At 43.8% G+C, this 12,896-nt stretch overlaps 1 protein-coding gene across 1 annotated transcript in view; it reads right to left on the bottom strand.

The window, feature by feature from the left end:
- Nucleotides 1–12,896, bottom strand: part of UST (uronyl 2-sulfotransferase) — a 316,076-nt gene that overhangs the window by 176,822 nt on the left and 126,358 nt on the right. The window contains exon 2 of the mRNA XM_055433861.2: nucleotides 2,465–2,508. Coding sequence (XP_055289836.2) covers nucleotides 2,465–2,508 — 44 coding nt within the window. The remainder of the gene's footprint in view (nucleotides 1–2,464; nucleotides 2,509–12,896) is intronic.

Genomic DNA, 12,896 nt, shown 5'->3' with positions numbered 1-12,896 from the left:
ATGGAATTTATAAAACTGGATTTATTCTGAAAATGACCTAAAATGGTCTGATATGACCTGTGCATTATGGTTAAGTCTTAGTTGGGAGTGGCAGAAGAGAGAGGGGTGAAGATTAGTAGAAGTGGAGAATGCAGAGCCAGGGAAAGCCCTATGGGATCAAGGGGTGAGAGCCCAGCAAATACAGAATCCAGGCACCACCAGACTAGCAAAGAAGTAGGCAAGATGGCCAACTTGGCAAGAGCAAGGCCCCTAGACAGGCTAAAGGAATAGTTCCAGGTGAGTCACCAAGGATTGAGCTCCAGAAGGTAAGTTTATGGGAAGTGGGCCTGGGTCTTCTGACCAAGTAAAATCCTGTTTATCAGACCTGGAACCCAGAGTAATGGCTTGACATACCACTAACAGCTAATAGACCCCACATGCTGATTCACCTAGCCCCTTTCCCTGTAGAGCAGAGGGAGTTGGGGGTGGGGATGGTTCACTTGGCCCAACTTAGGAAAGAAACACAGTTAAGGGGTAAAGGAACCTAGCAGGCTGTCCACACCATCCTTCCCCACTCCCACTTATTTTCACTCCGGGATAGGTCATTGACCAAAGAAAATGTTTTCACCACAAGAAAGGTTACAATGGTGAGTCATCATTATTAATTAATAACCTTTATGCCAGAAGCCATGCCACTCTCTCTAGGCTATTGGCAGTAAAAACAACACAGAAAGTGTCCAGGGAACCGATTTTCTTCATATTCATGGTTTTAGAGCAGTGGATCTCAAATGTGGTCCCCATACGTGCAGTATTCACCAGCGCTCAGGAGCTGGTTAAAGATGCAAATTCTCACATCCCACCCTGGACCTACTGTATCAGACACTTAGAGGTCTGGGTCTGGAAATCCGTGTTTTAACAAGCCTCCAGGAAATCCTGATGCAAGCTAAAGTTTGCGAATACTGGCTGAGTGGAAAGAACCTGGGATGAGAGCCAGGAGACCTAATTCAGATTCCAGCTCTGGATCCCATGGTCCAGTTCAGTGAAAATGAATAGTCAGGATGTGCCTCTCTGTGCATCGAAGCTAAACACAAGGATGTGAGGGTACTGAGATGAGCTAGATGCACTCCTTATCCTCAGATGGTGTTTAATCCTCTATATTCCTTTGTTTCTCCAGGGTAGGAACTGCCTTGTCATTGTTCTTATTTTGTTTCATATCTGTATTCCTAGAGCCTGCAGCATCACAGGTATTCAGTATACATGCAGTGGACCAAGTGATAAACCATTCACCACTATGATAAATATCACTGAACCATTCATCAATAATCTTAATGCTATTCCAGTCTAGTTAACACTGGCTACCGTTTATTTAACACTTATCACATGCTAGGTGCTGAGGGCTTGTCATATATCAACTCGTTCAATCCTTTTAGATGCCCTTACTGTGGGTCATATTTTTAACCCATTTTGCACATCAAAAAAATTGAGGCTTGACATGTCAAGTCATCTGTTCAATGTCATATGCTGATAGCAGTAGAACTAAAAATGAACCCAGAAATACCTTATTCCAAAGCTTGTGGTCTTACACATGGTAGAGTTCTTCTTCAGAACCCATAAATTTAAAAAAACAGTTTTATGGTACATTTCCAGCCTCTAAGGTGAGTCCTTGATTATTTTCTCACTATGTATTTACAACTGCACTTTGGTGACATCACCTTAAGTGGTCAAAGAGCATCTATATTTTTCTCCTTGTTCAGTAGATTAATATTTGGTTTTCACTGAGGTTAAGTAGATAGTTTTGGGGAACTACACTTCACTGGATAGTTCTGACCCTTACAAATCATGCCAATATTGCTTCTAAGAGCAGAAGTGGTTGTGCCAGCCAGGCCAGGCCAGCCTTGAAAGGACACTGGCAGAGAAGGCTGGTTCCAGGGGACTGAACCCTGAGTGGAGTAGCCCAGGTAAGGCAGGCCAAGGAAGAAGGGGCAGACATGAGTCTGGCCCAAGGCCTGAAGGCATGAGGGAGCTGGGTTGTGGACACCACATCATTGGCCAGTAAGGATACAGAGGCAAAGGAGGCAGCAAACAGGAGAAGCAGCCAGAAGTCTGAACTCAGCCCTGAAGTTCACCTGCCTGGGACAGCTACAGCTATTGATGAAATAAACATTGCCTCCTGCTCCCTCAGGGGACACTCAAGGGACCTTTATCTGGAACCCTGGCCTCATCAATTCTGGGATTCATTTCTATCCTGCTAGTGTAAGAAACATGGGTGAAAAGATGTTAGCATACCAACATTATTTTTACCCATTTTTATATTCTTTGCATGCTTCCTTTTTCTCCTCACTATTAATCAAAGATGAACTTGACGCCCATACCTACTATCTTCTTATGAACAATTCTGGGCCAGGAGGGATGTGGTTGGGGTTGTTGGAGGTTGTAGGTATTGAGAAAAGGAAAAGGGGATTTATAGCATAAGCAAAGATCTTACCTTACTAGGAGGTGGTCCATGGTCATCCAAGTAAGTGGAATTTCCTAGAAAAAAAAGAAAAAGTTGATGACTTAATAGTTTTCAACCCCAAATGAATTGAGTGCAAAGTCGTGGAAAATAAGTATTTTAGTTATATTTCTATTCAGACAACAGTACCAAAGGAAAATGGGTAATTAATCTCCAATTTGGTGAGATTTTGCTGATACTACCAGGCTTGGTTAATAGCTTCAGCAGCTACAAACATTCTACCAACCACAGACACAGACATGGACTATTATTCCCCACCCAATATCTGGTAGGTTTACTTTAGGCCAGTGGTTCTCCAGCTTCAACACGCATCAGAATTACCTGCAGAGGTTGCTAACACTCAGATTGCCTGACCCCACTCTCAGAGTTCTGATTCAGTGCCTGAGCGAATCTAAGTCGCTTTAGTCATGTCCAACTCTTTGTGACCCTATGGACTCTAGCCTGCCAGGCTCCTCTGTCCATGGGATTCTCCAGCCAAGAATACTGGAGTGGGTAGCCTCCAGGCGATCTTCCCAACCGAGGGATCAAACCCATGTCTCTTATGTCTCCTGCATTAGCAGGCAGGTTCTTTACCACTAGCACCACAGTAGGTCTGAGAATCTGCATTTCTACCAAGCTCCCAAGTGATGCTGCGGGTCCAGAAACCACACTTGGAGAACCGCTGCATTGTTTCTCTACTTTGTCTTGATTATCAATTTACTTTCATCTTTTCAGTCTAGCTTGCTTCGGAAGCTTGATTTGTTCTTCGCTAATAGTGGTGTTGGAGAAGACTCTTGAGAGTCCCTTATACTGCAAGGAGATCCAACCAGTCCATTCTAAAGGAGATCAATCCTGGGTGTTCATTGGAGGGACTGATGCTAAAGCTGAAACTGCAATACTTTGGCCACCTCATGCGACGAGTTGACTCACTGGAAAAGACTCTGATGCTGGGAAAGGTTGGGGGTGGGAGGAGAAGGGGACGACAGAGAATGAGATGGCTGGATGCCATCACCGACTCTGTGGACATGAGTTTGAGTGTACTCCGGGAGTTGGTGATGGACAGGGAGGCCTGGCGTGCTGCGATTCATGGGGTCGCGGAGAGTCGGACACGACTGAGCGACTGAACTGAACTGAACTGAACTGAATAGCCACTTAGTGGTATGTGTGTGTTTTCAGAGTGTGTGGTTATTGTTTCCTGAGGGATAAAGACTCACGGGGTTTCTGATAGGAACTAAAGCTTACTGAATTCCTTCTGGGTAGCAAGTACTCTCCTAAGTGTTTTAAAGGTATTCATTCACTTAATTCAAATATCAGAGGTGAGTTAGAATGATCCCCATTTACCGAGAAGAGAACAGAGGCCTGGAGAAACCCAGTAACTTGCTCACAGACCCACAGCTGTTAAGCTGCAGATAGGAAGGGAGACTGGTTTTTCCAGAATGTGCTTGGCATCTACTCATCTGAAAAGCCCACCTGGAGTGTTGCTGTCTCCTGCTTTTGCACAGCCTGGGCACCACCAGTGTTACCAGCTGGCACCATGTTTAATTGTGTAGGGGAGCTGGTGATGTGGTGAGTTTAGCGGCAAAGTGAAGATGACCAGACTTTCTAACAGAGCAAAATGTAGGAAATATTCAAAATGCCAGGAGACTTACAGAAGACAGTAGATTAGGGAAGAAGGTCAATAAAAGGTGCTTTTTTCAGGAGACAGCAAAAGGAACTTAAAAAGTAAGAATAAAAAGGGGAAGCAGAGTTTAAGCTAGGGACAGTTCAAGTGGGGAAACTTAACTGAACATAATAAATAAGTGCTGTTTGGCTTATAGAACATTTTTTTTCCCTTTCTGAGGCATTATCCAACCCCTGTTTCTTCCTAGTCTTCTGATTTACTATCTACGTGATGTGTACAATGAATGTAATCTAACTGGCTGTTTGTATAATGTAATCTAACTGGCTGTTTGTATAAGGACAGTCGGGTCAAATTTTCATGTATATGACACTCACACACACAAACACCAGGAATGCTTGTGACTGGGTTACTTTCAGGAAACTTTGAAATGTGAACAGGATTCTTAATTTGCTGGATCTTAATTACTGTGCAGCACTCCACGGGGAACATACTTGAATAGGAATTTGATCTATATATATATATATTTATGACTTAGGAAAAGAAGATGTGCAGAAAAGAGTACAGAAAAATGGTTGCCTAAGTCTAGCAACATACTCAGAGGGACTCCACCATAAGTGGTCAGGACGGCCACACAGGGTCCTGTCTGCTCATCATGTAAACGTGTTTTCCCCAGGAGGAATGTGAGGAATCCCAACACGTTCCAGCATCTTCTCCAGGTGTTCATCCCAGGAATCAAAGGGAGCCCAACCGCTAAACACTTCTAAAATATGGAAAGTCTCTGTAAAAACCAAAGTGCCCAGGAACTCCTGAAATGAAATGATTTCAATGCCTGACTACTACCTTGGATTCCAGACATGTATATCCACTGATTCTTTAGCACCTCAGCCTGGATCTCTATGGGCATCTCACATCTCACCTTTCCAACAAAACTCTTTTTATTAATTAATTAAGTTAATTAATCATTTGTTTATTTGGCTGGGTCAGGTCTCAGTTGTGGTTCGCAGACTCCCTTGCCTCATGTGGGATCTTTTGTTACGGGGCTCAGTGGTTGTAGCGCTTGGGCTTAGATACCTGCATGTGAGATCTTAGTTCTCTGATCAGGGTTCAAACCCAAGTCCCTGCATTGCAAGGTGGATTCTTAACCACTGAATCACCAGGGAAGTCCCAATAGAGCTCTTTATTTGCTTCTATTATGTCCCCCAAATTGCTATTTCTCCTGTCTTCTATATCGGGCTACACAACACATTCCTTCCAAGACAGGCTTCAAAGCCTTTGTCAGCTCTGATCCATCTCTTTCCCTTCTCCCATCCATACCAACCCATTTGCAAGCCCTGTTACTTAAGTCAGACCATTTCTCACCAACCCCTCTGGGCCACCAGAGAGGGACGAGTCTTCTCTTCATTGATTGTCAATTTTCTCCCCTACCACACAGCAACCAGAGGGATCTTTTAACCTTATTAATCTGGCCATGTTAGCCCTCTGCTTAAAATCTATTTCTCTAAGAACAAAATAATCAATTCCGTACCATGGTTTCTAACCCTACATGACTCAGGCCGTCTCCTGCCACACTTGCCACCAGCACAACAGCCTTTTCTCTGCTCCAGGATGCAGGAATCTGTTGTCAGCTAGGGACCTTTTGAACTGGCTCTTTCTTCTACCAGAAAAAGCTCTTGTCCACCCACTTTGCTCAGGCTCAGGTCAAATGTCCCTGCTTTGTCAGCTCCTTCTTCTTTCCCTCCCTCCCTCATCGTAAGTCATCACTTCTTTCTACATAAAGAAATGGCCAGGGCTGACCAGGGCTAGCACTGAACCATGGACCTCATTGTTCCTGTCACCAGAGCCTCCCGAGCTTCCATCTACACCTACGTTCCTGTGCTTTATTAGAACACAGAGGTTCCAAGGGCCATGTACTTGTAACAGGTATGGAAAAGGAAATGAAAAGCTACACGAATAAAAAAACATCTCTTTAGCTGGAGACACCAAGTTTTTATCCTCCTAGTGTATAAGCGTTATTATTTTTTTGTGTTTAAGGTAGAGCTTTTCATCCTAGGATCTTACGCTTTCAGAGTGCAAAATAAACGAGATTGTCAGGATTTTCAAACCTGAAGTTGGTAACTTGTGGGCTGTGGAGATCAAAGGATGAGGGCTGTTACTAAAACGAGCTTCCCTGAAAGGCTCCCAGGCATCAAAGAGGCTTCTTGCTGTTCTGTCTTAGAGAGGATTCTATGGAGGGTGTCAAGTGGTGGAGAAGGGAGGGCAGAGCCCAGCTCCGGGGCCTCAGAGCTCAGAATACAAATCAAAAGAAAAGGTGAGCAAGGCAGACGAGGGTCTGGGGCCAGGACAGAGGACAAAAGGTTACGTGTCACCCACCTCCACGGCCCTGTGAATGCCCACTGTTGATATCCCAGTCTCCAGTCCGTGTAATCTTTGGGGTCCTGTGGGGTGTCTCATTTCATTTCTTCCCAGAAACTAACCCACACTTTCAGAGCTCTGATTTCAGCCTCCTTTTTGGGTCTCAAGTCCTTCCTTTGGGGATCAAGGATTACAGTATGTGGTCAAGTTAGGGAAAGAAAGAAAGGTATACACCCCACATGGTTCCACTCCTATCATCAGTCAAACTTTCAGAAGGATCTATCTCCAAACTGCCAAGAAATCGCATACTCAGGCTGGCGTGGAGATACATCTGTTACAGAAAGTCAAGCTTGTGGAGTCTGCTCAGGTGGGTGGAACAAGCAGGGTGGATACTGATAGGAAGCAGCACTTCAGTCCTCTGAACTCTATTTGCTGGTCTATGTCCATAAAGATGGCTGAGTGCTGAGGAATTGATGCTTTTGAACTGTGGTGTTGGAGAAGACTCTTGAGCATTCCTTGGACAGTAAGGAGATCAAACCAGTCAATCCTAAAGGAAGTCAACCTTGAATATTCATTGGAAGGACTGATGTTGAAGCTGAAACTCCAATACTCTGGCCACTTGATGTGAAGAGCCAACTCACTGGAAAAGACCCTGATGCTGGGAAAGACTCAAGGTAAAAGGAGAAGGAGGTAGCAGAGGATGAAATGGATAGATAGCATCGGTAATTCAACAGACATGAATTTGAGCAAATTCAGGAGATAGTGAAGGACAGGGAGGCCTGGCACGCTGCAGTCCATGGGGTCGCAAAAAGTGGGGCGTGACTTAGCAACTGAACAACAACATCAGTCCTGATGTTGGTAGTGGTTTTGCGGCTCTATGTGTGGGTTAAAACTGATCTAGCTATATACCTAAACCACTGACAACAACTACTGGTGGTTTCATGGTTTTAGAAATGCCCTCACTAGAACAAGTGATCTCAGACTTTCGGACCAGCTAAGTGAGAACACATTCTACATCTATCCTGCTACCGAGCTTTTCCTGGTGGAGACCTCCCAGCAAGAGTGCTGATATTGTTAATATAAATGAAAGACCACGTGTATTATGTGCAAAGGTGTTAAGTCCAAATACCTGGGAGTTACTGTTCATGCACTTGCTAGAACAATGTTATGAAAAACCAGATACAGTGCACCTAGATGAGCAGGTTAAGTTTCACTTTCATAATCAAGAATATCTTCAAAAAGTGTCATTCCACTCTGAATAAACTGCTTTACCGCCTCAAAGTTTTCCATATACACATCTATAGAAAACAAAATAAGCTTACAGTTCACTGTAAGGAGTACATGAGGGTAATCTCATTCTGTGAAAATGCCTAGAACAAAACTTGTACATACTAAGCGCCTAGTAAGCGGCAGCAGTACAAGCTGTCCTGAGTGGCAGCAGCAGCAGACCCCTCACTGCCTCCCCATCCTCCCACTCAGAAGCCTTCAACCCCCAGTGCACATTCTGCTGCACTAATTTTTAAGGAATATTGATGCCAGGCACCATCCTTAACTAGTCCAATTTAATTATTTGGGGACAAGTCATTTGGCAATGGGTATTTTCAAGTTCGTCACATAATTCTAATATCTGGGCTAGGATTGAGAATCACTGAGCTACAAAACAGAGATTAGAGTTCTTAATTCAGGCTGAATCTCATTTTCAGAAATAAGAGATCAAAGATCTTATTCAGGGAGATCTTAATCATGGGTCCCCTCTATCATTTCTGGGGAGAGATTCTACAACATGCACGCATGCTCAGTCGCTCAGTCATGTCTGACTCTTTGCGACCCCATGGATTGTAGCCCACCAGGCTTCACTATGCATGGAATTCTCCCAATAAGAATAGTGGAGTGGGTTGGCATTTCCTTCTTCAGGGGATCTTCCTGACCCAGGGATTGAACCTGAGTCTCCTGCATTGGCAGGTGGATTCTTTACCAGAGCCACCTGGGAAGCACCATAAAACAGGAATTTCACACCAAAGAAGAACCCAGAGGGAGGGCAGATGATCACAGGAGGGCCAACCAGGGAGTTCCAGTTAGCTTCAGCTCCAGGGGCCCAGGTGAGATTACGGGCTACATAGAGATTACCCTTTAAACCACATGGGTTGCCCCCAGACCTTTCTGGGACTCCACAAATCTTCCAAAGAATAATCTTCTGAGCTTATACTTTCAGAATATATTCGTTCCTGAACAGATATGTTCCTATTCATCTGTATCATTTTGCTGACCCTCCTGTTTCACAGTAGAAAAGGAGATAAATGCATAATCCTCTTTCTGCACAGAGCATCCCCAGACTGCACTCGACTTAAACCAACAGGGCTGTTTCATCAGTCCTAGAGACACTGATGCTTGATCCCTACACACGCTTTAAGGGCCCACAAAGATCTGGAAGGAAAATGCCTCTGGAAAATCTGAAGCAAAGACACTGGTCCCATCGAGGCTACCTGTCTTTCCAGGCTGGGGTCCTGGAGTGGAGCGGAGGTGAGGGTGGACCTGGCTGACAGGTCCCTGCCACATCCACGTGAACCCAACAGAGACCAACACAGCCAGACAGAGAAACTGCCAGAAGCACCTACACTGAAGGACTATTGAACAGAATTGTCAACGTGCCCTCTGCTTTAAATAGCAACAGTCGCTCCTATGTAAGAGGTAGAATGGAAAGGAGCCTCAGGGGAATTGCTTAATAGATTCAGGAAGACACTGCTAATAGAAGCGACTGTCACTGGTATCAGGAACGGAAGCCCACAGGTGGCCAAGGAAGTCCTGCAGGCGCCAGAACTCATAGACCTGGGTTCAAATGTCAAGTCCTACCCCTTACTGACAGAGTGACCTTGGAAATAACACTCAATTTCCCTGAGGATTAATGTCCCCATTTGCAACTGAGGACAGAATAGCAGCTTTTGAACTGTGGTGCTGGAGAAGACTCTTGAGAGTCCCTTGGACTGCAAGGAGATCCAACCAGTACATTCTAGGGGAGATCAATCCTGGGTGTTCATTGGAAGGACTGATGCTAAAACTGAAACTCCAATACTTTGGCCACCTCATGCGATGAGTTAACTCACTGGAAAAGACTCTGATGCTGGGAGGGATTGGGGGTGGGAGGGGAAGGGGACGACAGAGAATGAGATGGATGGATGGCATCACCAACTCGATGGACATGAGTTTGAGTGAACTCCAGGAGTTGGTGATGGACAGGGAGGAGGGAGGCCTGGCGTGCTGTGATTCATGGGGTCGCAAAGAGTCGGACAGGACTGAGCGACTGAACTGAACTGAACTGAATAGGGTTTTACAATAGAGAAACAAGATGTGTATAAAGCATTGAGTATAGTGCCTGCCTGGCACACAGTAAGTGTTCAGTGAACAGTAGCCACTTCCTTATCTTCTATTAACCAATTGGATCATTCATATTCAAGCTTATAATTTATTCATTATTGACAAAAGCAAAGAGAATCCTTGGCCAAGAGAATCATTTATCCTATCAAGAACGAACATTATTATAAAATGTGTGCTCAGTTGTGTCCGACTCTTTTGTCTTCAACTATAGCCCACCAGGCTCCTCTTGTCCATAGAATTTTTCAGGCAAGAATACTGGAGTGGGTTGCCATTTTCCTCCTCCAGCTGATTTTCCCAACCCAGGGATCGAACCTGTGTCTCTTGCATCTCCTGAATTGGCAGGTAGCTTTTTTTTTTACCACTAGTTATTATTTGATATTTTCTATTACTTTCCAACACTGGCTTGATATGTTCTCTGAAATATACAAAAATGCATTCCCAACTGTTTGAAGTACCTTTAGTAATGTGCAAATGAACTTAGAGAACCTTCAGGGGATATAATTTATTCTTGACTCTAAGTCTTGCATTAGCAGATCTATTTTTGTCTGAATTGGTCCCTGAAGAATAAAACTGTTTAAAGTCTAATTCCTCTTATAGAAACCATAACATGCATTAGTGTCAATGTCAAAAACAGCCACCTCTACATGGTGTCAATTTTGTTCAAACACCAGCGATTCTTTTCAGAGTCTTTCTTCTAGGGACCCTTTTAAAATCATTATCATAAGCAATCGAAATCCTTTCTTCTTTTATTTAGACATGGGCATTTCACACAGGGTTTTGGTTACCTGTAGCACAATCACATGGCTTCATCTCCCCCCTAGAGTCTGGGCTCTGATAAGATACAGTAATGAAAGAGTCGAGGTGGAAGGCGGTGCTGCAGCCCCAGCTCAGTCCTTGCCAAAAAATTATGCTAATGCCACACTTTCCACCATTAACCATGGGTTACATTTCCCTAAGAGGCAGCTGTCAGCACGCACCAGCCATGGTTAACAATGAGGAGTTTGTGTGCTCAGGATTAGTCTCCAATAGCTCCATTTCTTATAATTAACACAGTCCCAAAGACCCTGTAACGGAGGAGCATTGCTTGCACAACTTTATTTAAGCTCTAATAAAATTATTTTCCACTAAATTAAAACAAATGGCTTTATTAACTAAGAATACTTAAATACATTTACAAAAATATTAAATACCTTTTAAAAAAATCCTGAATGTTCACCCCAACCAGTTAACAAAGCAAAAAAAAAAAAATCCTACAAATGCCTTCTTAAGCTTAAATGATAAAAATGAGCATTCCAGACCCTGAAAAAAAATACAAATTGTTATCAGTTATGATTTAGAAAGTGGCTTTCATTTCTAATTAATTTTAAAAGCAAATGAATGCTTTCCTCTGTGTATTTCAGGCTCAAAATCACTGCCTTGTTTTTTACACATCAAATCTACTGCCTTGTTTATCCCCCCATTAAATCTTAATACACATTACAGGATGTCAAGGGTACCTCTGTAGAAGGAAATTACTTTTGCAATCAAATGATCAGTGTAATATTGTGATAATAACTACCTAAATATAAATAAGAATTATTGCTGAATTAGCTCAGGGGTTCATCATAATTGTATTATATGATCTTATGCAGGCAGGAATAAGGTATAAAAGAGAGATGGAATCATTTAGGTTTCTGTTTCATTCCATCAGATTTTCCTCCCAAAGTAATTATTACAGTCAGCTGATTCCACCTCTGTGACTATTAACACGCCCAGTGGGAGAGCAGCCCAGCCCTGCATACTCCAAGGCTCTAATCAGAGTCAGATAATCTTCCAGGACCTAGCCACCATGAGGATGGACACTTTCCATCATACGCTTACTGCATGAAGAACCCCTAAAGAAAGTAGTGGAAGATGAGCAGGACAAAGATAACTAAGAAACTATCCTGGGAGAAACAGAACAAGGCCAAAAAAATCTGTGCCTTTCATATCATCATGGATGGTTCACATCAATGCTGACCTGGGGTCTGTGCTCAGCACTCGAAAGACCTCATACCACTCTGTTCCTATGACAACCTCTGAGGCAAGAACTACCGTCATGCCCATTTTACAGCAGAGAACACTGAGACGGGGGAGGTGAAGTGACCTGCACCACCTGGAACAACTCATCAGCAAGCAGGCGGTCCTGGGTCTGAGTCCAGCCGCCTGATTCTGAAGCTCTTTTGCTCACCACACACTCCCTACCTGACCCAGAGATTCCAGTCTGGGAGACACAGGTACTTTGAAATACTGGCCTGTTAGCTCTCAGGGCATCTCAGGCTGATGAGTCTTGGGCTTCTCAGGTTTGGAGTGGACTGGAGAGGATGGAGTTGCTCATGTTTCCGAGCAACATGCAGGCAGGACACTCACAAATTCATCCATCGAACACTTATCAAGTGCTTACTTTATGCCAGGCACTATGCATAGTGATACAGGCCTGAGTAAAAAGATATGAACCCTGCATGTCTTAGTTCAGGCCTGCTATAGTAAATTACTACAGACCAGGTGGCTTAAACAACAAACATTTATCTCTGACAGTTCTGGAGGCTAGAAGTTCAAGATCAGGGTCCATCGTGGTCCAGGGTTGCTCCTGACTTGCAGATGGCTGTGTTTCCTGCTGTGGCCTCATGTGGTGGAGAGATAGGGCCCTGGTCTCTCCCTCTTCAAATTAGGGTACTACTCCCATCATGGGGGCCCCATCTTCATGACCTCATCTAAACCTGATTACCACATGAAATCCCCACCTCCAAAAGCCATCAAATTAGGGGCAGGGCTTCAATTTGTATATAATATGTATAGGAGTATATAAATGTATAGGGCTTCAATATGTATAGGAGTATATAAACAGTCCATAGCACTGGCCCTCTGAAGTCTACAATAAAAATGAATGACAAACATTAAACAAATGATTACAAAATAAGTCTTCAGTTGTTTGTGATGACTCTTGTAAGGGGTGAAGTACAGGGCAAAATGAGAAGGAACAACAGAGTTTCCTTAACTCAAGGAAGAGAAGGCGTGCAGTCAAAGAGGGTGATGAGTCTAAGTTAAGGATGTTCTGCGACC

The sequence above is a fragment of the Moschus berezovskii genome, chromosome 10 (genome assembly GCF_049115385.1).
Source record: "Moschus berezovskii isolate FMDL1 chromosome 10, NW_MosBer_1.0, whole genome shotgun sequence".
NCBI lineage: Eukaryota > Metazoa > Chordata > Mammalia > Artiodactyla > Moschidae > Moschus > Moschus berezovskii.
This window is presented reverse-complemented; position numbering and strand designations above follow the sequence as displayed.